This window comes from Thunnus thynnus, chromosome 21 (genome assembly GCF_963924715.1).
Source record: "Thunnus thynnus chromosome 21, fThuThy2.1, whole genome shotgun sequence".
NCBI lineage: Eukaryota > Metazoa > Chordata > Actinopteri > Scombriformes > Scombridae > Thunnus > Thunnus thynnus.
In genome coordinates this window covers 17456456-17481385 of record NC_089537.1, presented here as the reverse complement: position 1 = coordinate 17481385, position 24930 = coordinate 17456456, and the positions used below count along the sequence as shown (strand labels likewise).

The 24930-nt window shown below is 40.3% G+C and overlaps 2 protein-coding genes and 1 long non-coding RNA gene across 7 annotated transcripts in view; 2 read left to right on the top strand and 1 right to left on the bottom strand.

Annotated features, from left to right (window-relative positions):
* The first annotated feature begins 355 nt into the window (after window positions 1-355).
* plcxd2 (phosphatidylinositol-specific phospholipase C, X domain containing 2) lies at window positions 356-7037 on the top strand. The gene is made up of 8 exons (XM_067578625.1): window positions 356-790; window positions 1266-1402; window positions 1579-1698; window positions 2185-2238; window positions 2330-2485; window positions 4040-4150; window positions 4552-4682; window positions 5958-7037. The coding sequence occupies exons 1-8, from the start codon at window positions 688-690 to the stop codon at window positions 6115-6117; spliced, it is 972 nt and encodes a 323-aa protein (XP_067434726.1). The 5' UTR covers window positions 356-687; the 3' UTR covers window positions 6118-7037.
* LOC137173674 (uncharacterized) lies at window positions 2088-24811 on the bottom strand. The gene is made up of 4 exons (XR_010925226.1): window positions 24717-24811; window positions 19594-19733; window positions 8278-8387; window positions 2088-2217 (listed from the first exon to the last, which is right to left on the bottom strand). It is a non-coding gene; the product is annotated as an uncharacterized lncRNA (long non-coding RNA).
* phldb2b (pleckstrin homology-like domain, family B, member 2b) overlaps window positions 12003-24930 on the top strand; it is a 40910-nt gene continuing 27982 nt past the window's right edge. For 2 of the 5 annotated variants that reach the window (XM_067578605.1, XM_067578603.1), the window contains exons 1-5: window positions 12003-12329; window positions 19445-19501; window positions 19620-19743; window positions 21758-21856; window positions 22422-22505. In XM_067578605.1, the coding sequence (XP_067434706.1) occupies window positions 12297-12329; window positions 19445-19501; window positions 19620-19743; window positions 21758-21856; window positions 22422-22505 (397 nt within the window). In that variant the 5' untranslated portion in view covers window positions 12003-12296. The remainder of the gene's footprint in view (window positions 12330-19444; window positions 19502-19619; window positions 19744-21757; window positions 21857-22421; window positions 22506-24930) is intronic. The other 3 variants (XM_067578606.1, XM_067578607.1, XM_067578609.1) reach the window with 2 other exon arrangements.

Sequence of the window (24930 nt, the reverse complement as noted above, 5' to 3'; positions counted from 1 at the left end):
ATATCTTAACATCTGAACAGACGCATGAAGGTTTTGATGTCACCCCTGATGTAGAGCTTTGCCAAATCACATCAGCCCAGCACTCACAGAAGAGATGATTCATATGAGCTGATTAATGCTTTATGAGCATCCATCCTTACAGCCAACACGTCACGCTTTGCTGACTCTGGATCACAACAAAGTCCAACTAAGACAAGAAGACTTTCCCATCTGTCGCCTTTCTCTCTCTCTCTGTCTGTGAGTGCGTGTGTATGTGTGTTTGTGTATGTGTGTGTGTCCAATGGTGGTCTTCACACACATGCAGCAGGTGAACAAGTTAAGTGGCAGGAGAGGGGGGCTGGTGGATGGGGGGGGATAACAAGTGGAATTTCTCTCTAAGCCGATTATCACGGTCGTTAGCCACCCGCCGGCCTATTCAAGGGATGCCCGGTTGTCCGGTTGGGAAAAAGCGCACCGCGACGTCTTGCCACAGCCTACCGGTAGGCTAATCGGGCAAGGAAGCAGGTCACACTCGATCAGGTGTCTAGTCGGAGGACGTTTGTAACTGGTGATATGTGTAGATTAATATTCCGAGATGATCTACAGTAGTTTTAACCTGTTGGGAGCCCACGGGAACCCGTCACCGAGAGTGCATTTGCACCAGAGAGCGGTTTCCTGACCGGGGTTTTGTGACAGGCCGTTTCTGACATGAAGACGCGACCTGCGGGGATCGGCAGTGTCAATGCCGACTGGATGGGTTCGCTCCCCTCCAAACTCAGTGCCATGCCCCTCAAACACCTTGCCGTGCCAGGTGAGCTCGCCGTGCGTAAAGATGTACGGTTTCTCCTCTGCGTATTCATCTGTCAATCAGGTGGACACTACTGTAAACTCTCGATAAAGCTAATAGGAATTTGATCGTATATTGTTGGCATGAGATGATAAAAACAGTCAAGAATGGTGAGCAGCATGATGTGAAACTTGTGTTTCTTTAGATAATTATACATACCTCTTTAGCTCAATGTGTTAGTAATCAAGAAAAGGAAAAGTGAAGGTGCTCCTCTGCAGCATCTTGTACAGTTCTGTGTGTTGCTGCATTACCTTTACCACTCTCTCTTCCTTACAGCTCCAGCTTCAAATTTTTGTTTACATCCTTGTCTTTTACAGTTCCTCTCAAATTCTGTTAACACATCCTTGTCATTTGCCTATCCTTCTTATTATTATTGGATACTTGGAAGGCTTCCAAGTATCCCATCATCATCATGACTCCTTCATCCTCTCTCCTCCAGGGTCTCATGATTCTTTTACCTTCTGGGTGGATGTGCATGCTCCTGTGGGCCCCGATCAGAAGGCTTATGTGAAGTACCTGGCCACCATGTTTAGCGTTTTAGCCAAGAAAGTCATGGTGAAGTGGTCCATGACCCAGGTACAGCCCTCACATTAGTGACATTCACGAAACCAGCCAATTGGGGAGCCAAGTAGTTTGTAGATAATATATAAGATTATGTACATATTTTGGACAAACTTGGACAGTATGTACAATCTGCAGTCTGCGTGTGGGGTTTGCAGTCAGTTGTAATATTTCTATATTCTGGTTCTCAGAACCTGACGTTTAAGGAGCAGCTGGATGCAGGAATTCGCTACTTTGATCTCAGGGTCTCCTCCAAACCAGGCGAGCCTGGGAATGAGATCTACTTCATCCACGGTCTCTTTGGACACAAGGTGGGCATAGGAGAAAACATTCACTGTCATTTCATAGACCTGAAATAATCAAAATCACAATCTTTTATTTTGTCTCATATAATAGCATGAACAGTCGATCTATTCTGCTTGTTGTGTGTTGCAGTTTCCAGCTGATGTTGTTGGTAGTAGGATAAAGATGGCCTTGAACAGGGATCAAAGGTTGTGTGTTTAGTTGTAAACATCCCTCTTCTAAAATGGGTCATTATGACATGTGTCTATCCACCCCTATATGACACAGAGTTTTGCTGCAAGCAGTGTGTCATGAAATGGACTTGTGGTTGTAAATTATTAGATACAAACAGCAGGGACAGCAACATCAGGTGCTGTAAGAGTTTGTAGTTATTATGCCTGTGTAGTTGATATTTGACTTGTTTTCCATTATCCTTTATTTAATGATGCACTGTCACAGATGTTTGGTTAGTGCAACAAATGACCCCCAGCTCTTCGTTCTGTTCTCCTCCAAAGGTGAGGGATGGCCTGATAGAAATCAACTTCTTCCTAGACAGACACAGGAAAGAGGTGAGAGGTGATTTGAATTGCGTTTTTTATGAAACACAAAACAATTGATGATGATTTGGATGATTAACTGATTGATGTTTGATTGATGAAGGTGATATTCCTAGACTTCAACCACTACTATGCAATGGGCCCAGAGCACCATGTGTACCTCCTCAACATGCTCCAGGAAGTGTTTGGCAGTAAGCTTTGTAACAACTGTGCTGTGGAGAGCATCACTCTGGACTTCCTCTGGGAGAAGAAATACCAGGTGAGATTAGGATGCTTAAATGAAAGTGAGTTAAAAAGCAGTTAAAAACAACCCTTTTTAATCATATCAGAAAAAGAAGCAAAAAGAGGTTGTTTATGGGTAACATGTGTTTTCATTTTAAATCCCCCAAAACTGTATAAAAAATATTTTTTCAGTCTGTTGCTTCCTAAATTTGATCTATCTTTGTTCAAGAGGGGCTTTAAAATCTGGTGGTTTTATTGTTTGGAACTGTTTACACCACAAGTTTGTGTTTTTCCGAAAAGCAAAAGCAACAGGATTTTAATGCAGAAAAACACAACAAAAAAAAAGAATGTGTATTCTTTGCATTTGCTGTTAAATCTCAGTTTTTCTCACACATATGGATCTAAACACATACAAACATGCATGCATGTGTGCACATACACAGATGCCCTCTTTTGGCTTCTCTGCCACCATTTAGGCACTGAAGTGTGAGCGAATACATGAAAATATTTGTCACATATGTGCATATACAATATATATACATGTACAAGTAAAAGCAGTATGGAGGTATTAATATATATACTGTGACACGCTTAACCCCTGTGGTCAGGTAATCCCCGCTGCTTTGACTCTCCTGGACAGGCATTAGTGGTGAGCGTCATCCCATTAGCACTTGTTCCAACATCCAACCCGCCTTCCTTCTTTCATTGTATTTACCTTTTATCCTTTCTTCACAACAATTCTCTCTCTTTTTGGCTTTCCTACAGTCCTTAACTTCTCTCTATTTCCCAGATTTACCTGCAGCTATATCTCCCTCTCTCTTTCCCTCTTTCTCATCTCACACTCTCACACACTGTCATAATTTTACCCTTCCTTCTTCCCACTCGTTTTATATACAGTATACACATATACACATATATGGAGATAAGAGGTTCAGCAAGCAACCATGTACACACATATGTGTGAGCCTTCCTGTTTTAGGTGTGAACACTACGTGGTTCTACATGCGTGTCTGTGTCTCCTTCAGATACTATCAATTGAATTCCTGTTCCTTTGACCCTAATCTGAGACTGACTTACTTGGCAAAGGAGAAGGGAAGTGAGAGAATGTAGAGCAGACAGAGAAGAAACAGCATAGAGGAGATAAGACAAGAGAAGAGATTCTAACAATTACCAGCTGCAGAGGGCAGCTGATCTATCTGTCTTGTTTGAAGCGTCCTCAGAGACGAGAACAAAACCCAACTTGTTTTCTTATTGTTTCACTGTGGATTTCTATCATGTGCATTCAATGTGAAACTAAAAGGGTGTTTTTTAATCATACAATAGTGTTAAAGTGTGTAGGTATTACTGTAAATACTGGGTCATGTTAGAGCTACATTGTGTGTAGATGCATGAAATAAAAAATTATAATCTCTCTCACTAATTAACAGCATGGGGCTAGTGTTAGCAAGTGTTACTTTGTGTTATATGAGGTAACACACCTCTGGGGATAATTTATGTATTGTATTACAAAGTCAATCCACAAAAACTAAATCCTGCAGTCTTTGAAACTCCAGGTTTCAACTCGCTTTCTTTCATTTTCTTCTTCCCATAGGTAATTGTGTTCTACCATCATCCATCAGCTCAGGGCATCCCTGTCATGTGGCCTGGCAACAAGATCCCTGCTCCCTGGGCCAACACCACTGAACCCAACAAGCTCATACAGGTCAGAAAGCAATATTCAAACCCTAGCTGTGTTTAAGTGCATCATTATATCTGATCTCTAGTAGCAATATCTACTGTTACTAGAGCCCTCTCCATGTCTGGTCTATGTTCCTCATTAGGATCGACCCCTGAGCTGTTCTCTACCTTTCTCCTCTTCATCTTCCTCCTTAGCATTCCTCGCTTTCTCTGACTCCCTATTCCCCACTTTCTACTGCATTAAACTCAAAAACACACAAACTCCCTATTCATTTACTCAACATTTTATTTTAAAAAATGTTTTAATCTTTTGAAACCTTTTGCCATACAAGTTAAGACTCTAAAAATCTCACATTAAAGGACTACTTAGAAGAGATTTGAGATTTGTTGTATATTTAAACTCATGTTTAACATTTTTCTGTCTAGTTCCTGGAAACCACACTGAAGGAAAGAGCCAAGCAGGGCTCCTTCCATGTGTCCCAGGCCATACTCACACCCAGGGTCAACACTGTGGCCAAGGGCCTTGTCTGGGGGCTACGCAACTACCTGGTGGAGAGGTCAGTGACCTGGGTTTGGGTTTGTGAGTCTGGATTGTGAATGTGTGCAGCATGTAAACTTGTGTTTTTGTTTTGATACATAACTTAGGGTTTCCTGTAGAGTTTTCTAGGAATAAAGCCTATTTTCTCCATCTTCCCTGCTCATCTTCGCTGCTCAATTTATTTATTTTAGTCTATGGCCAGTAGAGGGCAGTAAAGTAAATGCTCCTAATATACTGCCTGGAACAAAGAGGGTTGCCAGCTTGATAATTGTACCACACTTCATTTTCCTTAGGACCTATACACACTCTCTATCTGCAAAGATGTAAAGCATGAATGGTTGTGTTTCATCTACTTCATTCATCTACAATATTCTGTCACCTAACTGCTTTATTCTACAGGGAATCAGCAATAATCCTCTTTATCCATTTCCAAACTAGTGAGGATCAGATAGAAACACATTTCATCTCACAGATAAGAGATCCTATTTCCTAAGCAAGGACTGAATTATTTGCACACATTGTTGCAGTGATCTAGCTCTCTGAGCCTCAGATTTAAGTGGAAATGACAGCGGAAATCCTGACTTAAGAGTACATGCCCACCATACCCGTAAATCTGAGAGGAAGAGCCAGCTGATACTGGGGTATAAAACTCCTGAACGGACACTCTGGCGAGACAGGAGGCGGCCTAATTTTGCACTTCCGAGGAAATGGGATTGTTTATCGCCTCTACATAAACACTCTGACTTCCTGGTTTTGTTCAGCTGGCGGCTGAAACATTGTGGAGAATTTCAGGGTGTTAAGAGTGATACAGTTACTGAGTCATGGCGTGTGTGTGTTTGGATACCTAGAGAAAAAACAGAAAGTGTTTTAAGTGTGAAACAGTGATTTTGAGACCACATTGCTGACAGACAGATATAAACATCACTCCCTTTAACCTTTTTTCCCATCAGGTCCATTTTCTCACACATTGTAAGATATCTTAAAAGCTTATCAACAGCCTTTCATGAAATTTAATGAACAAACATTCAGCCAAGGAACAACTGATTAGACTTTGGCAACGTTATAGCCATAACTGTAAAACATACAGAGACAGAAACTTGGCATTAAGTATTCTGAGTAAGTTTGCAAGGTCAAATTTCAGTTTAGATTAAAATTCAAGTGACAGGATATTGGGTGTAACAGAAATTGTTTTGCCTTCTAATACAGCTATCCCCACCTACACACTTTAAACCACCAAATCCAAATCCAACATTGTCTAACCTAATCTCTTTCCTTTTGTGGCTTCGTGAACCAGAAACCTACCAACCATCATGTCCTGGGTTGAGGCTCAGAGGCCGGGGGTGGACGGGGTCAACATCATCACCTCTGACTTTGTGGAGCTCACTGACTTTGCCAACATTGTCATCAAACTCAACAACCTGCTGTTGTCTGAACACGACCGTAAACCAAGATGACACCTATTTGCACAACAGGACAAAGGTGATTTGACCTAAAGTATGGTGGAGGTTGGAAGTCAGCTGGCAGATTCTTCCACCACTCTTGAGTAATAGTTCTTACATAGTGCTGCAGTCCTGGGAAATTCTTATAAAAACAGTCTATAAAAAACAAGGACAAACTGATCTTTGTGACGTTAATGGTTTTTATATTAGTGACTTTTTTAGGGTCAGTTACAAAATGGCCCTTCATCTAGCTTATTTGGTTTAATTTTCTTGCTCAAGAGCACTTTAGCAGTCATACTATAAGAAGGAGGGTCTTCTAGGCCCCTCATCTTGGGATGAATTACATCCAAGAAGACAGTCTTTAAACCTTCCAGAGACTCATGAATAAACATTTGGTATTTTGAACGTTACGTTTGCACCAAGTCCAAAAGAGGGAAGGAAACAGTAGCCCAGATCAGAGAAGACCAGGCATGCCCAGTGGCATTTTTTACCATCATAAGGCTGACCAAATCTCATCATACCACAGCTTTGGCTTCATTTGTGAATTCCTTTTCCTGCATTCCCTTTTGGGGGAAAACTGGAAACTTATTACATTGCTACCATGATATGAGACTGCAGCACAGGTCGCCTTACAGACTCACAGCTATTTGGACAGTGACCATATTGACTCAGGGATTTAACATTTAAGGTTTCAACATCTTAAAGCACCTTTAAATGTTGTCTTTTTTTAATTCACAACTGATTTACAAATGTTGATATTGATATTAAAACCGTTGCTTTTGCTCCTTTTTATTTTGAACTGTTCTGATCACATTACTGACTTTTTCAATCACGTTGATAGCCAAGATCATATATTGCATATGCTTTTTGCTTTTTAAATCCTGTATGTATTGGTATTTAGGTGTATACATTATGTATTGGGGAAATTTTCTTGAATAAATAGAATCTATGAATGAAAATGGAATGGAGTTACATTATATTTCAAACATACTAATAGTTGTAAACACTTAACCTGTGAGCTTAAGTTTGGTTTTTAACTTTGCACTCTGTGTTTTTCCAATAATGAAATGAGCATGAGGCAAGTACAGGCTGCAGTTTTCCTCTGTATTTTTGTTGCTATGTTAAGTCATTCGTTGTGAAAGAGCAGCCCACTGTGCCAAGTCTGTCTCAACACAATACTGTGACAAGACATGCAAAAAGTGGCACCTTAAGGGGAGAATTGCAGAGGGAAAGCCAAATATGTAAGGAACTTGTGTCACAATACCCATAAAACACACGCACCCACACATATACACAGCTGTAAATGTTTATACTTAAATTGTTTTTGCTCAGTAATTTTTCCGCTTCCATTGTGTAACCAGAGATGCAGAAATAGAAACAGTCTCCTGTTAAAAGTATGTAGGGGAAATGCAGAGGAGCAACTGTATGTGTATATAGCTGTGTACAGCACATGCCAAGTCTGCAGCAGGTTCTTTAACACACACACACTAACAGATGACATACCCAGGCAGAATTTGTTCTTTTGTGTAGAACATCGAGCATGTTCACTTATGCAGAAATGGAAATGCACAAAACAGCAAATGTACTCTCACATCAATCAGAAATGAAAAATCGTATGTATTGCGTGTATTCGAGTGTGTATCTGTATCAGTGTGTGTTACAGTGTGTGTCTTGTGGGCCCAGTGATTATTATGCATCACAGAGACGGTAGTCCTGTCACAGTCGCCCTGCATTCCTGTGGTCTGAATATGGAAAGAGAGACAGCAGAAAAACACAATAGCGAGTTACAAAGCTGGGACATTCACTGAGCAAGAAAGAAAGAAAAAAAGAAAGTGAGCGACTACACAAAAGGGAGGAATTTGTCCGGACAGAGCTACAGTTCAGCTGGAATCACAGAAATTGGAGGAGGCAGAGAGCGATATCTTGAACAGCTGCTTTTTCCTAGCACCAACATCTAACAGGAAGGTAAAATGTTTTCTTTTCATATCAACTCTGCCCTTTGTTTTTTTCTCTCTTCGACTCACTTGTGTGAAATTGGCTGTTCTGTCTAGGCCGCATTGTTGACACGGTTGTTGAGTGTGGTCACCAAGCACCGTGAGGCGCACACACACACAGACACACACAAACCCACAGTCACAAGCACAGGCACTTTAATTGTGGAGTAATTACACATACCATGGCAGGCAAGTGGGAGAGCAGAGAGCAGCAGCTTTGACTGATGGAGAGCATTCCTATGTTGTTTGGATTGGTCCTCTCTCTCCCTCCACTGTATCCCCGCTGGCTTCCTAGGTTTCAAAGGAGAAGACGACAACTCAAGCATGATATTCCAGATGTTAATAAAGTCCTAAGGTAATAAAATTGCATTTGTGCCTACGTGCATTTTTACAACAGCAGAAACTATTTACTATCTACAAACATTTTCACAGATCACCTCAAAATATTTTTCCTCCTGTTGGGGGAAAAAAACACTCACCTCTGAGCACCACAGTCTCTGTTTGAGTAGATCTGCAACTACACAACACTTCACTTTGGTTTCTCAGAATTTAACCTCCAACCACACTGCATGCAAGTTTTCTCTTCCCAAATTCAACACTTACTTCTGTCACCTTCCCATTTTAACCTCAAGTAATAGCAAACAGTCCAATGGGCAAGTTTTACCACAACTGTCAAAGGCTGACCTCACTTGGCTTCATCAGAACCAAACAGAGAACAGCAGTCTTTCATAAGATTTAACGTTTTTCAGTGGCAGCAAGATCATCACACTTATGCTTTGGTTGCATGGTGTGCTTGTGTGAAGATGAGCAACTATTCTTGGAAAGCTATTATCGTCAAGCCAAAAAAGTGGTTGAACACCATTCTGCAAATAAACTGGTGAGTAAATTGAGTGTCAGTGCATTTAACCAACACTATATCCCTGGTGTTAAGTGATGTCAGTGACCACAGCCGACCAAGTCAGTAACATCCATTACACACAGATTTGTTAGTATTCTCTTTTAGACCATGATGACCATGGTATTGAAACAGGTGTAAAAACAAATGACACTGTATGTAATGACTATCTCAGCTCTGACAGAATGGCAAGTGAGTAAAGAAACAGAAAGAGTCGACAAAACATGTTTAGAGGCTACACCAAACCATTGCAACAGTGTAAATTTCATCCAATTATCTGTCATTAAGATGTTATTAAAGCCTATGGGTTGAAGAGTTCCACGCACACAAATCCCCAAAGCCCTACATCAATGATGATAATTAAATAAGCTGTCAGATAATCAAACACACTTCCATTTGAAGTGGTTTCAATTTTCACAAACCTTTTTTGTACAGTAGACTGATAAATTGAAATAAGTTCAAAAGAAAAGAAATACTGGCATAAAAGTTGCGTTTATTAAAAACCCATTTGAAACATAAGCCGGAGGATTTATCTAAGTGAAACTGCATCCCCTAACAATGGGTCAAATCCCTTTCCAAATAGCTCCAGAGTTCCTGCTCAGCCTCCTAGGATCACATGGGAATTGTGGAATTCACTCGGGAGTGCTGTCAAACGTCAGCTGCCCTCTCAAGCCCCCAGGCTCTGTATTTGTGTGGATGATGTCACTGGGAGAGCTTAGCAGCTCTCATGCTAGCAAGAAACCACGGAGTCATAATGGCTTAATAGCTTCTGGAAACACTTGACTTGAAAGAAAAGTTAAAAGGAACTGCCAGACAGTTTTCCAGGGAGTATTATCCTGATAGAATTTAGCTGTTCCTTGCATAAGACTTTTGGGAAATGTGCATCTTTCATGTTGAGTCAAAACCTAAAATGAGTAAAAAGCTGACATGACATGTTGTAAAAAGGCCACAAGTAAATACTGCAGAAAATTACAGAAGTTTTGTGAGGACGAGATCTGTTGGTTGCATTTGTTGACAGTAATGACAAACACTTAAGTGTCATAATGGACAGGTTCTTTTTTTTTTCGGGTGAAGTTATTCCAATTATAGTCTGTCTGGTGACCAATATTGCATGTCATTCTTGCCAAGCTTGTGTGTTTATCCTCATGATTGACAGAGGACAGACAGTTTGGTTGGCGAACTTTACATAATTTTAAGATTCACACTTTGAGGGGTGAGTTGACCAACATCTGTGATTCTGTGGGTTTTAAAAATATTCAAATGTGGGTTGAAAACTTTTGCTGACTGTCTCTTGGCCAGTAAAGATATCTGCACATGCCAGGTGTCATGGAGAGCTGAAGGACAGCAGAGAAAGTGGAGCAGGGCTGCGTGCACGAGCTGTCTTCCTGTTTATCCACACGGAGATCCTCTCAGTGCTTGAGAGATAAGATAATCCTATGCATTTTTGTGTGTGTGTGTGTGTGTGTGTGTGTGTGTGTGTGTGTGTACAAACCCTCCTTGGCCTCTGTCTTAAAGGGCCATTTTGAAGACTACATTTATCATTTTCCAACCATAAGAACATAGCATGCAATACACTTCAGATGCACTCCATATGCACAGTCTAAACAAAATTCTGTATGACTTAGGTTACATTATAGTTCTCCATTATCCCTGTTGTTGTTTTTCACAGCCTTTACTTTGAAATGTGGAGAATGCATGAACCTCTGCCAAATAAAAGCATCTACTTCTGATACAGAACTGTTGGCATTGGCTCACACCGGCTTGATGTCTTCAGATTGATGCATGACTGGACATGTAGCTGAGATTTTTCAGATGGCGCACATAACTTATACAAATAGCAGCCTGCCACTGCTTAGACATATCCACAGTTCCTATGTTCAGCATCAATCAAGTACTCTCAAGGACTAATGAATTTAAACACCTGGTTTTTAAGTCAAGGAGGAAACATAGTTTTTGTTGGACAGTTATCATTTTCTTCTGCAAAATTTGAATGAATTTTTAAGGAATCACATTTTTTTTTCATCAAGCTCAGATAACTATAAAGCATATGAACGTCACTCATCAACTGCACTCTTGGGGCAAATCTGTGTGCTCTTCTGTCAGAGAAGATTCACATCTGGTCTGTCTTGCACCTGCGCCCCTTGAGTTGTGCAATGGGACCCAATTATATAGCTCCTCTGGAAGCAATATAAAGTGAATTAAAAGCAACATTTGTTTGCTCTCCCTTAAATTTACTCTCAAATCCCAACAAAATCACTACTGATATCCCTTTAAAGCCTAATCTTTTTAGTTTGTCTATAGGGGATTAACCTACTCAAGTTCATATTTATTTATAGTGTCATCACTGGATCAAGACACTATACCCGTTCCTATGTGACATCATTTTCTGCAATACGCCTATATATACAGTATATTCTCTGAGCAGCATTATAGTCTTTAGTGCCAAAAGAAAGTGATTTTATGAGTTGTGCCATTCTGTTCAGACTGGATCTTTCCACAAGCACACTAACTGAATAAATCAAACCTACAGTATTTGCACTGTATTTTGTCCTGTGAAAGGAGACTAGACCGCATTCCTCATGTAATATCATTAGCTAAACATGCTTTTTATCGTGGTTTCTTATCATTGAGCCGAAAGACTGCTCTCTCCCTCTCTCTCTCTCTCTCTCTCTCTCTCTCTCTCTCTCTCTCTCTCTCTCTCTCTCTCTCTCTCTCTCTCTCTCTCTCTCCCTCTTACTGCAGAGCTCCCCAGGACCCTCTCTGTCTTTGTGTCAGCTTGCAGGCTCTCTCTCTCTTTGAACCGGTGAGAATGAGGGGTCAAGTCTAGGTGGTCTGTTAACACCTGCACATTAAGCTTTATGTGTGTGTGTCAGTGCAGTGTGTTTAAGTGTGTGTGTGTGTGTGTGTGACAGAGCGAGAGAGAGAGAGAGAGGGAGGGAGAGAGGGCAAGACAGAGAGAGAGAGAGAGAGAGAGAGAGAGAGAGAGACTCCCTCCCCTTGTTCCCTCTCCAGCTCTACTTCCAGCTGTTGTTGGATTCTTCTACATGTCACAATTGGCAGAGGCCGCCGGCTTTTTACGTTCGTGTATGTTTGGAGTGTGTGCCCGTGTGTGTGTGTGTGTGTGACAGAGGATGAAAAGTCTTTCCTAGACATCCATAGATTGCCCATGCTGCACAAGGAATGTATCCGCTGTCAAGAAAGAGACTGTAATCCCAACAAAGCGATAATATTTTCGGGACTTTTGTCAGGCAACATAAATCTGGATCTAAAAAGAGCAGCCGTGTAATTGCGTACTTTCCTGCGCGATGACAGAAGTGGCCAGTCCAGTTTCAATAATGGTAAGCGCATTTATGTATGGGGAAATTTATGGAGTATTGCCTGTTTTATTATCCACATACGTGTTTTAAATTAGTTAGCTTAGAGCCTCTTCTATTGTTTCAGCAGCCATTAATGTTAAGTCCAGCCTGCAGCTCAGGGATTTACAGCGTTTGTTTCTCAACTGAGCTGTTTAACGATAAACTTAATCTCATCCGACTTTAATTTCAGATTTTGTTCTCAACAAATGAAATACAGGCGAAAATATGTTTGTCCCTAGGCTATTTATTTAAAATCCCTGTAGCCTACTATAGAGAAAGGGGACTATTTAGCATAAAGAAACTGCTGAGGAGAAGTCAGGGATGAATACAATGCCTTTAAGAGGACAAATCTATCAGAGTAGTGTTTGGTTTATGTTGGTGTGTGAATCAATTCAAGCCTCACCCAACATCTGACACAATAGCTCTGATACTAGAGGATCAATCCATGTGAAATTCAAACCTGCTGGAGTTTTTACAAGTTTGGGTCTCCATTTGTGGTTTCATAACAAAAATACTGCCATCAGAATTCTAATTCAATGTTAAAACCATCATACCTGTCAAGATGGCTCTGGCCGTGATGTGGAAACCAGTAGGATACCGTTCTGTCATAAATACTCAGCATACATGCCAGATTGAAAACATCTGGTATGTGAAATATGTGCACATTGAACTTGACTCTACATGAACTTTATAGTATTTGCTTTAATGCAGCATTCTGTGACTGTAAACCTCATCGACTGTATATAAATATTTATATACAGTCTATGGTAACCTGCATTTGCTTAAGACAAGCTTAAGACAAGGTGTTTGTTCACAAGGTATGTGTCAGTTGGAAGGTACAAGGAAATGGCTTGGCTTGAACAGAGGCACTGGCTCTTAAGATTGCACTGCAACAGTTGGAATCAAATAGCTAAAACAAACAACACAGTAATAACAGATCCTTGGAGTTTAATGGTGATGTATGAAGGTGCAGAGGAGGATCACATTTTGTTTGGAGGCCAGCAGTGCGACATTTTGTTTTGGTCCACTATTAATCTCTTTTCCTTCATCTCTAGATTCTTTAGTCTCTGTTTTTTTATCAATTTCCTTTTCCTTTGTCTCCCAAAGTCCCCACACACACACTTGGATTTCTTTTGTTATCTCTAAATCCATCTTTCTGTCTGTCTCTCTTCTATCCAGCAGTCACAGTTCATTTCACCATGTGTGCTATAATGTGGGTTATATTTCCCTCTACCCATTCACTGTCCCCTCTCATCTCCCTGTCATATCCGGCCCCTTGGAAACCCAAACATTAGTTGATCCCCTGCATATGGCAGTTAAGGTAATCTGGGTTTTTCCAAAGACGCGTACACCCTCGATAGAAATTCAAATTAGATTTCCTGCTCCTCTGAGTCAGCTGCAATAACAATGAACTTTCTGTGAGGATTTTGTGTTTTCAGTAAAAGACAGTAGAGGAAAAAATTGCTAGTGGGGAGTGTGAGAGAGCTGGATTTGGAGAACAATGCTGGTGGATGTTTGTTGTGTTTTAGCAGAGTTTTAAGGTCAAGTTGTTTTAATCAGCTTGCAGAGTTTTCACCAAAACACATAGACACACATGCAGGGAAACACACACACAATGCACACACAATGAAGTATTTCCTCTAGGTATCAGTGACAGAGAAGAACATTATTTTATGCCTTACAGGATAGCCTATGTGCATGTGTGTGTATGATGTGTGTGTGTGTGAATGTTGACAAAAGTGCGAGTGAATGTAGCGAAGAGAAGGGAGGAAAATAACCCCATTTACCCCTATGAGTTGAACTATATGAGGGGACACTGAGAGAGGGACTCCATATTAAACAGCATCTGTGATACAATGATGGCTTTGTCAGGTGGGAGGAGGAGAGGGTGACGCTGGAATGTAAGGGGAGGGGAGGGGAGTGGGAGACAGAGGGATGGAGAAAGAGACAGATAAGACAGTGAGAGGAGTACAACTAGGAGAAGCAGAGAACCAGCAAAAGACATAACATTTAATGCTTAACTGATATTAAACACTTCATATCCACTTCAGATTCATATCAATGAAAATAAAAAAACAAAGTGACACAGAAAAATGGGGAATTAGATTCTTTTATGATCAAGTGGCTCAATTTATATTCCACAACCACGTACCCTAGCATCACAAACACTGACCTCCAAAAGCAATATTTTAAGAAACTTTTCCAGAGCCAATTTTGGAAATCACTGGCTATTTGGTTTTCCAACACCAATCGTTATCAGTGAGAATCAGTAAAAACAGAATCCTTAATAGTACTGCACGCCCATGAGGGCAATGCAGTATGCTCTGAGTTGAGCATAAGCTGGGAAAAGATGGAATAAGACTACAATGTTCACCCCTATTTAAGAGCTTGATTTGATCAGATCAGTCAGCAAGTCGGTGGGTCTACTGCTCAGCAACTCATGTGGGGCTTTTTGCATAAAACCAGACAAATTTTAGTTCCTTTGCAAATCTACAGTCATCTGAACACCCACCACAATCAGATTTAACCCTTGTTTTTACTTTGGCTGCAGCGTGTGTATCACTGTTCCTAACCTCATCCCCATCAGTGTGGTCAAATTCATAGCTCTCCTCTTGAGGTGCTGCCTGCCTTGAATCAGCCCTGTAGCCTCCAGCCAGTGTAAGCTACTTCAATAAAGCAGCCACATGCACTGAAAAAGCAGATGGCTAACATTGAATCTGTGTTTAAAAAAAGGAGAAAAGAACAACCCTGCTGCGTGTTGTGCTCCTGCTTTCTGGTATTGTTGTTGATGTTGGTACCCTTATCTTGTTAACCAAACCCAGATTACACCTCCCACAATACCATGACATTTATTTTTAACTGAAAAACATCCATATGGAAGATTTCACCCAAGAGCTACTGCTAACCATCCCAACTAGTACACTAAAAAGGCTCTGTTCTGAATCAACGACATTAGCAACTATTGGATTTGTCCTAAGAAGTGGTTATAAGAATGCAGACTGCAACAAAAACAGACAGAAACAATGAAGCAAAAAAATGTAAGTGAAGCAGAGAGAGAAAGAAGGAACAGATGGAAAGGAAATGCAAAAAGAGGAGGGAGAGAGGGATGAAAGCAAAGGATGAAGAAAATACAAGGATGAGATGAAACAGGAGATTGGTGGATCTTTCTTTCTGGTTTTTTATGAGTCCTTTTTCTCTATCTTCCATCACTCTCTCTTTTTCTTTCACCCCATATTTCTCCTCTCCCTCTCTCCATCTCCATCTCTTTCTCCAGATGCAGGGCAAACATTTTGGGGAGACTCAGCTGTTCTACAGATGGGATCAAAGGGAAATTGTGTTTGCTTGCACTTTCTTGTACTTGTGTCCCTGTGATTTAAAAACTACTGTGTGTTTACAAAGTAGTTTTAGCTGGTCTGTGATTTTTTAAAGGGCTAGTTCAGGTGTACACCAGATTTTCTGTTAATATTAAAAGTAGGTCAGGGCTGGCTTTAAAGATATGTTCCCATATGTCAACTTTTCCATGAAAGGAGAAATTTACATTTGAAAACTTTCCCAGTGTTTTATATCATTCCATTCCAGTAGTTGGTGTGTGAAGAAAAGTTGAAATTTACTCTGTTTGACGTTCTTTCTCTCCAGCTGCTCTTTCTGTGAGTAGTTGATTACCCACATTTTCCTGAACATATATTTCCAGAATGCTTTGTGACAGTAAATGTGCTTTAACTTACTTTGGTACATTAGGTACTGTACACAGTGCAAGAGAGCGTGACAGATTTTCCATTTGTTTTTCCATTTGCATTCCTCAATGCATCTCCAAGCACAACATGGAATGTGCCTGCACTGCATCCTCCATCTACTGAGGGGGAGGAACAGACAGACAGCAAAAACCTGATACTGATAATTCACATAGATTACAAGATATTCTTCCATCAAAGTTAATTGTAGCAGTAACGGAGTGGTGACAACATGTCAGGCTGTCAATAGTTGGCATAATGATACAATAAACTTGCAAAATACAACAACAAAACAACATGTAGACCTGTGAATTTCATCTTTAAAGGTAAATTATTTAATCTCTAATCCATTGAGACATGTTGAATCGGTTTACACTTGAGTTTGAAATACCATTATTGTGGGTATCACAGGTCATTGAGAATTGGTTCTGGTCCTTCATACTAACATCTCGGTGTAGGCTATATTGAGCAAAAATATGCAACAATAGCATTACTTTAAAAATGCAAAAACCTAAGTCTATAATTGGCCATAAAACAGAATTCACCAACAACTTGACACTCAAACATACGATCATTTAATTGTAGGTTTTTATCTGTTATACCTGCAAATTCCTAGAGTATCCAGTAATGTCATACTTAAGCTTTCTAGTTCAGAGGTCCTGATAGCATCAGGTTGGAAAACCTCAGGATACCAGAGCTTTAATCTGGAAATCTAGAAGGCGGGTTAAGACACTTCACTGCTCTGCTTTAACTAGAGCACAACAAGGCCAGCTTGTCTTGACCTGCCCAGAGCTCACCTGGAGAAAGAAGAAGGGGCACCGTAGAAAGAAAAAGAGCATGACGGCAAGCAAGACGAGAGACAATGAATGAATATATGTGAGGGAAGAGGAGAGGAGAAACGAGATACAGGAACGCAGGAGGGGGGTGGAGAATAGAGAAAAAGGCGAAAGAATAGTCACTACTGAACTCCTTGAACTTTGAAATTTGACTTTGACCTCTGTTTTTCATCTCATCTCTGTAACACTGCACTTGTCCAGTTTATGTTGCCATCATACACCATGTGTTTGCTTTGTCTACAGCAGTGAAGAATAAAATTGAGTGGAATGTGGAGCCCATATCATCTTGCGATAACAAAAAGAGCTGATGTGTGACTTTATTTGTGGATGTGTGTGTGCGTGCATAGGGGTTATGAGGGTGGCTGAATAGTGAGGAATCGCAAATGTATGTGTGTGTGTTTAAAGGCAGTGAGGGTGTCAAAGCAGCAAAGGAAGTGACCTCAGAAAGGAAGTCGGCACTGAATTAGAGGAAGAGGTCTGGAGCTGACTTTGATTTGTGTTTCCTCTACTGGTAATCGGAGGAAAGAAAGGAAAAGAGAGTAGAGTGAGATTAAAAAACTAAGAGGACAAGACATGGGAAAGAGATGAGGTGAGGAAAGGAGGATGAGAGTTCAGAAGAGTTGGGAAAACAGTTGGTATAATGGTGAAACTATGTGATGTGAGTAATGTAGATTATTACAGGATGATATGGAGGAAGGGGAGGGTACAAAGGAAAGAGAAGAAGAAGAGAGGAAGGAGATGACAAGGTGGAAAAGGAGATGTGGTTGTGGTGGTTTCCTGAATGCTATAATCATGTCTGCTTTGGTGAGAAGCATTTCACTCATCCATGTGGGTGTGTGCATGTGTGTGAGCCTTGGAATGTATGTATATGCACACACAAATAGAAACTATCAAGGCTCTTTTTGCTTTATTGGATTGAAGGGTATCTGCAGGAGTTGTCCTTGGCACTGGATCAGAGTGTGTTTACACAAACATACATGCACATTTTTAGGCAGTTCTGATTTAGTTTCCTGTTATCTCACCCTGTTTTTTAATCCTCTTTATAGTTCACAGCTGTCTTCCTTTTATACAAGTCTAATCCCATACTAGTACCTCAGTGTTTTCTAACTGCTTCCTACGCATTTCCACCCATAAAACATTTACACTTTTTTTTTCTTTATCTTGAACTCCACTGTCAACTAATACCAAACAATAAGTAAAAATAGTCATAAAACTAAAGCCCCACTAGTGGTCACTACAGGCTAAAATGATTTTTTACATTCCATTATGTGCTTACGGATGGTTTACTGATTACTGTTTACTGATTCTTTTTGTCATGATGTGGATGCTTGGGAAAAATGCGAAATCAAAGGGGTTTATCATGCTTAGCACAACCTGCGTATTAGATTGCCACCCATGTACCTTGATTATGCCATATCACGACATATGAGCAGTGTAACAAAAGGAAAGCCCTAGAGTGTCAAAAATGGAAAGTGAATTTCAGTGAATTTCATAGACATCTGCCCATTAGATGTTGATATTTTGGCTTTATGGTGGCACTTAAGAATCATTAAGAATCATCCACTGGGGACCATGATTATCTATATCAAATTTAGCCCAATCTTGCCAGTACGTTACAGTAGATGTCAAGATATCTTTCTCTAGACAAAAGTGTTGGACATACAGGTCATGTAACTGATAGACATTGCTATCCTCAGGCCCTGTTGCTAGATGGGTGAAAAAAATCAGAAAAAGTAACTCAAGGAACCAACATTTGGGGCCAGTGAAAAAGGAGATTAACCATCTTAAAATAGACTTCAGTATGATAGCGTATTTAATTTGATATGAGATACTATTAATGTCTGATACACTGTGACGAAATGACAACTAAAGAAATCATTGTATTGCAGAACGTGATCAGAATTGTTGATTCATGGTTTGATGTGTTGAAGGTCGTATTTTGCTGTCTCTCTTTCTCAAACACACTCACCTCATACACCACATGTTGCTCTTTCTTTCTCCCTCACACACACACACACACACACACACACACACACACACACACATTCAAAGCACCAGGCAATAGTAATGTAATAGCAGACTATAACCAACAAGTCGTGGGAACTCTGATTTCACGGAACATTTCTACCAGTTCTTCCCAGTAACAGATTGTGTGTGTGTGTGTGTGTGTGTGTGTGTGTGTGCGTGTGTTTTTTTCCTCTCAAGTGGTATTTTCCCCTTGGAACACTTTCACACAGAGAGTTCCTCTCATGTGGCGGCTGGGTATGCAAAGCACGGGTGTTTTTTTCTTTGTGTGTGTGTGTGTGTGTGTGTGTGTGTGTGTATGGGCGTGTAGCTATGAATGTACATCATCATCTGTTTAGACGTGTACAAATTTGGTGTACACAAAAAGTTTACACAAACATATGGTGTTTGTGTACACAAAGGGTAAGTGTGTGTGCTGCACATCAGCATTTTCAGGATAGCCAGTAAGTATGTGTTTATTTGTGTGGTCTGAACTGATTTGACCTTTTCTCCATCCTTACCGCAGGACTCTGAGATGATGTTCCAGCCTGAGTCAGATCAGATGTCTCCAATTGAACCCAAAGTGAGAGAATACACACATACACACTCTTCATGAAGTTTCCTTAGTTGTATGAGAATGAAATAAGAATTAACTTCATAAATAGTGAAACTGACCTTTCCATTCTGACTGATGTTTGTAGTCTCCACCTCTGGACCTGATCGATACAGGGAAGGGCCTGAAGGTCCAGACGGCCACACCCCATCTGGTGAGCCTGGGCAGCGGGAGGCTGAGTGTGGCAATCACTGTGCTGCCACTGAAAGAAGGTAACACACAGAGCGACATATATGTATACAAACACACTCCATAGCATAGGATTACTAGATCATACAGTAGCCATTCGTCCATTCCCACTGAGTCATGAGTCGTGCAAACCTATCTATCACCTTTGGCAGACCTCCACAGTCCCCCTTCCTTCCTTCCTTCCTTATCCCTCCCTCATTGCTTTGCTCCCGTGCATTTCCCCTGCCTTACTTCTCCCCTTTTTTTGCCCTCTCCCCGCCCACCCATTGCTTCATTTCCATGGTTACTGAAGAGTTTAGATGGGGGCGATGTGATAGGGAAAAGTGATACACAATAAAGTCAAAACAAGGAGCCAACACAAGTTCCTTCCACAGGACTCCTTCAGACTAAACACAAACAAATATACATGTCAACCAAGACAAAGACACAAACCTTAACATGAGCACATTTATTCACACACAAAAGAACGATGTTAATTAATGATCCATTGGTATTTAATTTACAATAACAACCAAGAAAAGTAGCAGATCCTCATATAAGAAGCAGTAACCAGCAAAATGTTTGATATTTTTACTTAATAAAAAACTTATGATTAAGGGATTATCAACATTGTACAATTGATTGATCAATAAATTAATTAATGCTATGATTAATGTTTTAATTCTATAATAAATGTTTCAAAACTCTCACAAATGGCATCCTGCGAATGTTGGCACACATAGTATACACACACACACACACTCATGCACGCGCACACACACGGATGAATAAAGTCTCCTGTTGGTGACATAGTGTTGGTGTATTTATAGTTATTTATAGTTTATCTATCATCAGCAATGCATAGGTGTCTTGCTCTCCTTCTCCCTCAGTCTCTCTCGCCCTCTTTCTCCTTCACACACACACACACACACACACAGACACACACACACACACACCCATCAACTCAGCAAGCCACAGGTGCCATAGCTTCATTACTATGCCAGTTAGCTGCCTGGCCAAACACACGACAGCAAAGAGATGGGAGCAGAGATAGAGAGATCTACAAGATACTAAACTGACAGGTGCTTGTGAAACTAGCTGATTATAATTCTTTGGTCTGCAGATTTGCTAACACAATCTGACTCACATTAGATCAAGCATGAAAAGATAGCAGACTTTTGGCCATAACACTGGTGACTCTCATAAACTTGAAAAGTTAACATGTCTTGTATGTCTCAAAGGTCTCTATATATTCCGAATGCAGAGAGACAGACATTTTTTATTTTGCCTTCTCTTAGCCATGAAAACACTGCAGAGATTTCTGTTACTGTAAATGAATTGATTTGTTAACTTTCAAAATAGAGCTGCAATCAGTAGGATAAAATATAACCATATAAAGCTGTATGTCCACACTAATGTCGGCCTGTATACTGATAAGCTGGTGGCTTACTCTACAGGGTTTAGTGTGATTTTAGCTACTTATAAGCAGTATATTTAACAATAATACACTTTGGATGGTATTAAAATGATAGGGTAGCCTTTGGACAGATCTATTTTTTACAGACCAGTCCACAGACTGGTTGTAATGGTAGCATTGTGACATTTTAATGTTTAGTATATATTTTTTTATTTATTTATTTTTTTGCATAGCGCTTGCCACACTGCCACACACTTTCACAAACTCCCAGCCTGGCGTGCCCTTTCATTACAGTGAGGAATGCCAACAATGTGAACAAGCCATTTTTGGAGAACTGAGGTTCTATTTTTCTCCACAATGAAGAAGGATACCCACTCATAATCTATACTGACGTGTCCCTTTAAAGTTCGGTTCACAAACCACCCATGTAGATCAAAAAGAGACATGTGCATTTGGGCATCAGATTTACAAATAGCACTTTTAAAGATGCTGTCTTTTGCTGCTGTCTGTTAGTGATCAAGTTGACCCAGAGACATGCAGAACCACACAATGACTGACATACTGTCAAGCCTGATTATAATTCTATATTTTCTATACGTTTTTATACTACTGATTTTCATGTACATTGCTTGATGTTCCAGGGGTGACCCGCATAGGCCGAGAAGACGCCCCAATTCCTCAAGATATCACTGTCCAGGGGCCCGGCATCGAGGCAGAGCACTGTCTCATCATCAATGAAGGTTGGTGTCAGTTCACTGTTTATGACATTAATTCATAATATTGGCAGGCCTCTGAATTAACACAGTTATACTGCATCTTATTCATTCTGAACTGGAAAGTATGTACCAGAATTGTGACTAGAAACTCAGCGTAACTTTCTGGACTTTCTGTAACTTTCTGGGAGTGCAGTCAAGTTGAGAAACACTTCACTCACAGACATTTAGATTTAAACCCAGTTTACATCTTTAAAATTTTTAAAACTTTTATTTAACATAGTGTATAGTCTTAATATATTACTTCTAAAAACAACTGTTAACAAATGTTACAGTAACATTAGATAATTATATTGGAATGGTATATGGAAACTATTTCATCAAATGAAGTGATCTGGTTCATGTTGTCTAAAAAAAGATCATCTTAAGAATTATCAAGATTATCAAACAAAAATGCAACAGAATCAAGCTTGATGTCTGTCGGTACACAAAAAAAAGATCTTTGAAGATACAAGAAGAAGCTGAGTGACTGATTACATTTGATGTAGAGGCATACTGACTCACAATCCTCTCACAATTACCTCTAACACAGGAGGAGTGGTGACGTTGGACCCCTGCGGTCACCTCTGCAGTTTGGATGGAGTACAGGTCACTGTGCCCACACCACTCACACAAGGTAAGATTTATACACTCACATACAGTATAGCTCAGTCTCATTGTGATTCCTATACCCGCATCCTACCCACTCCCTCTTCATTTGCATGCTCACAGGTAGGACACATCACAAGGGCCATTTCAAATTAGGTGGCACTCCATAGTGAAGTCCTAGTGTTGAGTGTGCTTCCAGAAAGGGTTACTAACCCTAACCCTAAATGTATCAGGTGTTTATCCTGCTTGAACACATCAGGCACACACAAGTTTTGATATATTGCCACCTACTGGACAATAATTTACAGAGCCACAGTATACAGCAGTTAACTTTATTGCATGAAGTGTGCATACTTTCAGTATTTCATAACTCCTGCGTGTGTATGTGAAAGAAAGAGAGTAGTTAGTTTGTGGTTTGGTTAACTTGCATTCCTTGCAATGTGTGTATTTATCATATGGGCACAGTTAGCAGAACATGGCGAAGTTCTGCTTGGAAACAGCAGAGTATGTATGTTAGTTAGTGTGTGTCTTTACACATAAATGTATAGCCTTATGTGTGTGTGAGCATTTCCACATGTTTGTGTATGTGTTTTGAATGTGTGTATGTGTGTGTGTGTGTGTGTGTGTGTGTGTGTGTGTGTGTGTGTGTGTTTGTGTACCTCTGGTTTGGTTTAATTCATGGTGGTTTGGAACAGCTAAAAGCTACAATGAGTCACAGCTTCCAGCAAACTGCAGAGCATACACAACCCTTCAAACTTTGTTATAGTAGACTGCAGTAAAATGGCGAAATACACACATAAAGCAGTAACCTCCCACAATCAACATTATTTTTTTGCTTATCATCTTTCTTTTCTCATTTGTTGTCCACCCCTGCCCATGTGCCTGTCTGTGTTTGTATCTTGATCTGTTTGTCTGTTTTCTCTCTTCTTCCAGTTTCCCTTTTCTCTTTTGTCTTTCACTCTTTTTGCCTTCTGTAAAGCACTTTCCACTTAGTTTTACTTCCTTTTCCTTCCCCTCTCTAATTTTAGAGAACATCCAGTACACTGACTTTTCCTAGTCCATGCCCACATCCATTTCTGTTCACACTTTTTCTGCTTCTCATTGAGCCCTGTGTGGCCCAGCCATTTTCAGTTAAATATTGACAGGCCTATTTATCTTCCCGCTGTGCCTTGCTGATTCAAATATTGACATCATCTTGGTGTGTCTACACAAATGAGGCCAAGGCATTGTGAAGTGGCAGGGGTGGAGAAAAGGATAGAAAGGGGTTAAAAAAAGTCAAAAGGGCATGGTTTGGAACATTATGGAGAGAGAGAAAAAGAGCAAACATCTTTCAGGAATATCCACTGGCCTCAGATGCTCTGGGTTGAGTTAGTGTAACCACACACACAAACACACAAGCACACACTACATGGCAGTCTGGAGATGATTAGCTATGTTTAGGAAGTGATCTGTTCTGTATTTGGGACTTTGGAGCTTGACCTGGATTCACATCAGCTTCACTCCGAACTCACTGGAACAGCTGGCAGTCACTTGTAGAATATTGTCATACAGCATAGCACTAATAACCAGGACAATTAAAATCATCACGCAGCAACAATGACAAACAAGCTGTACAACTATAACTACAAATCTTACTTCTACTGCTTGTTCTTTCAGTAGGCTACTGTAAAAAAAAAAAACTATTAGTTGGTGCATTTTGTATCCATTGCATCTTGTCATTTTTCCATGTTTTTTTTTTTCCTGTTGAATAGAGTGTGAATCTATATCTCAATCTCCCAGCATTCACACCAGTTTGAGTAAAATCTTGCTACTGAACAAAACACAACTGCTCTAATAGCCACACCTCTCTCCTCTCTCTCTCTCTCTCTCTTTCACACACACAGACACTCAGACACACATAACCTGCTGCACATGATAGACAGAATGTCTGTCAATGGGTTCATTTTGTGTAGAAAATGCCTGCAGTTAAAGCATCTGAAAGAGACAAGAAACAGCTGGACTATCCTTGAATGAGTTCAGAGGGCAAAGTGCTCTTAAAGAAAGAGTAAAGTACTTTTTCTCATTTGCTTTTGAACGTTATCTTTTCTTTCCAAAACTTTGCACTTTGTATTTAGCCAGTCTGTCTGGCAGACCCCTAAATCTCTCTACTACCCCTTCTCTAGTGAAGTCAGAAGTCAAATTAATTTATTCTTAAGTTAATTAGATTGTGTTTTAAATAGAATAAAAGCATCACTTTTACCAGGTTTAAAGTCAGTTTTTGTAGTCCAGTCGGTTTTGGGTTACACTGGTCCAAGGTATTTCAAAGAAAAACGAAGAAAAATAGGTAGGTAGACAAAGGAAAGCTTAGGGGGCGTCCACCAAATACCTCACTGTCTAATAGCCTTCGAACCTACCAACGACAGATAGGGGTGGTGGCGTGTTACGCAGTTAGTTTGCATATGTTTTTAATCACT

Coding starts and splice junctions, on each gene's coding strand:
- plcxd2 (XM_067578625.1), top strand. CDS start 688: ATGAAGACGCGACCTGCGGGGATCGGCAGTGTCAATGCCGACTGGATG. Junction 2,239..2,329: donor TAGACAGACACAGGAAAGAG/GTGAGAGGTGAT, acceptor TGATTGATGAAG/GTGATATTCCTAGACTTCAA. Junction 4,683..5,957: donor CGCAACTACCTGGTGGAGAG/GTCAGTGACCTG, acceptor TTCGTGAACCAG/AAACCTACCAACCATCATGT.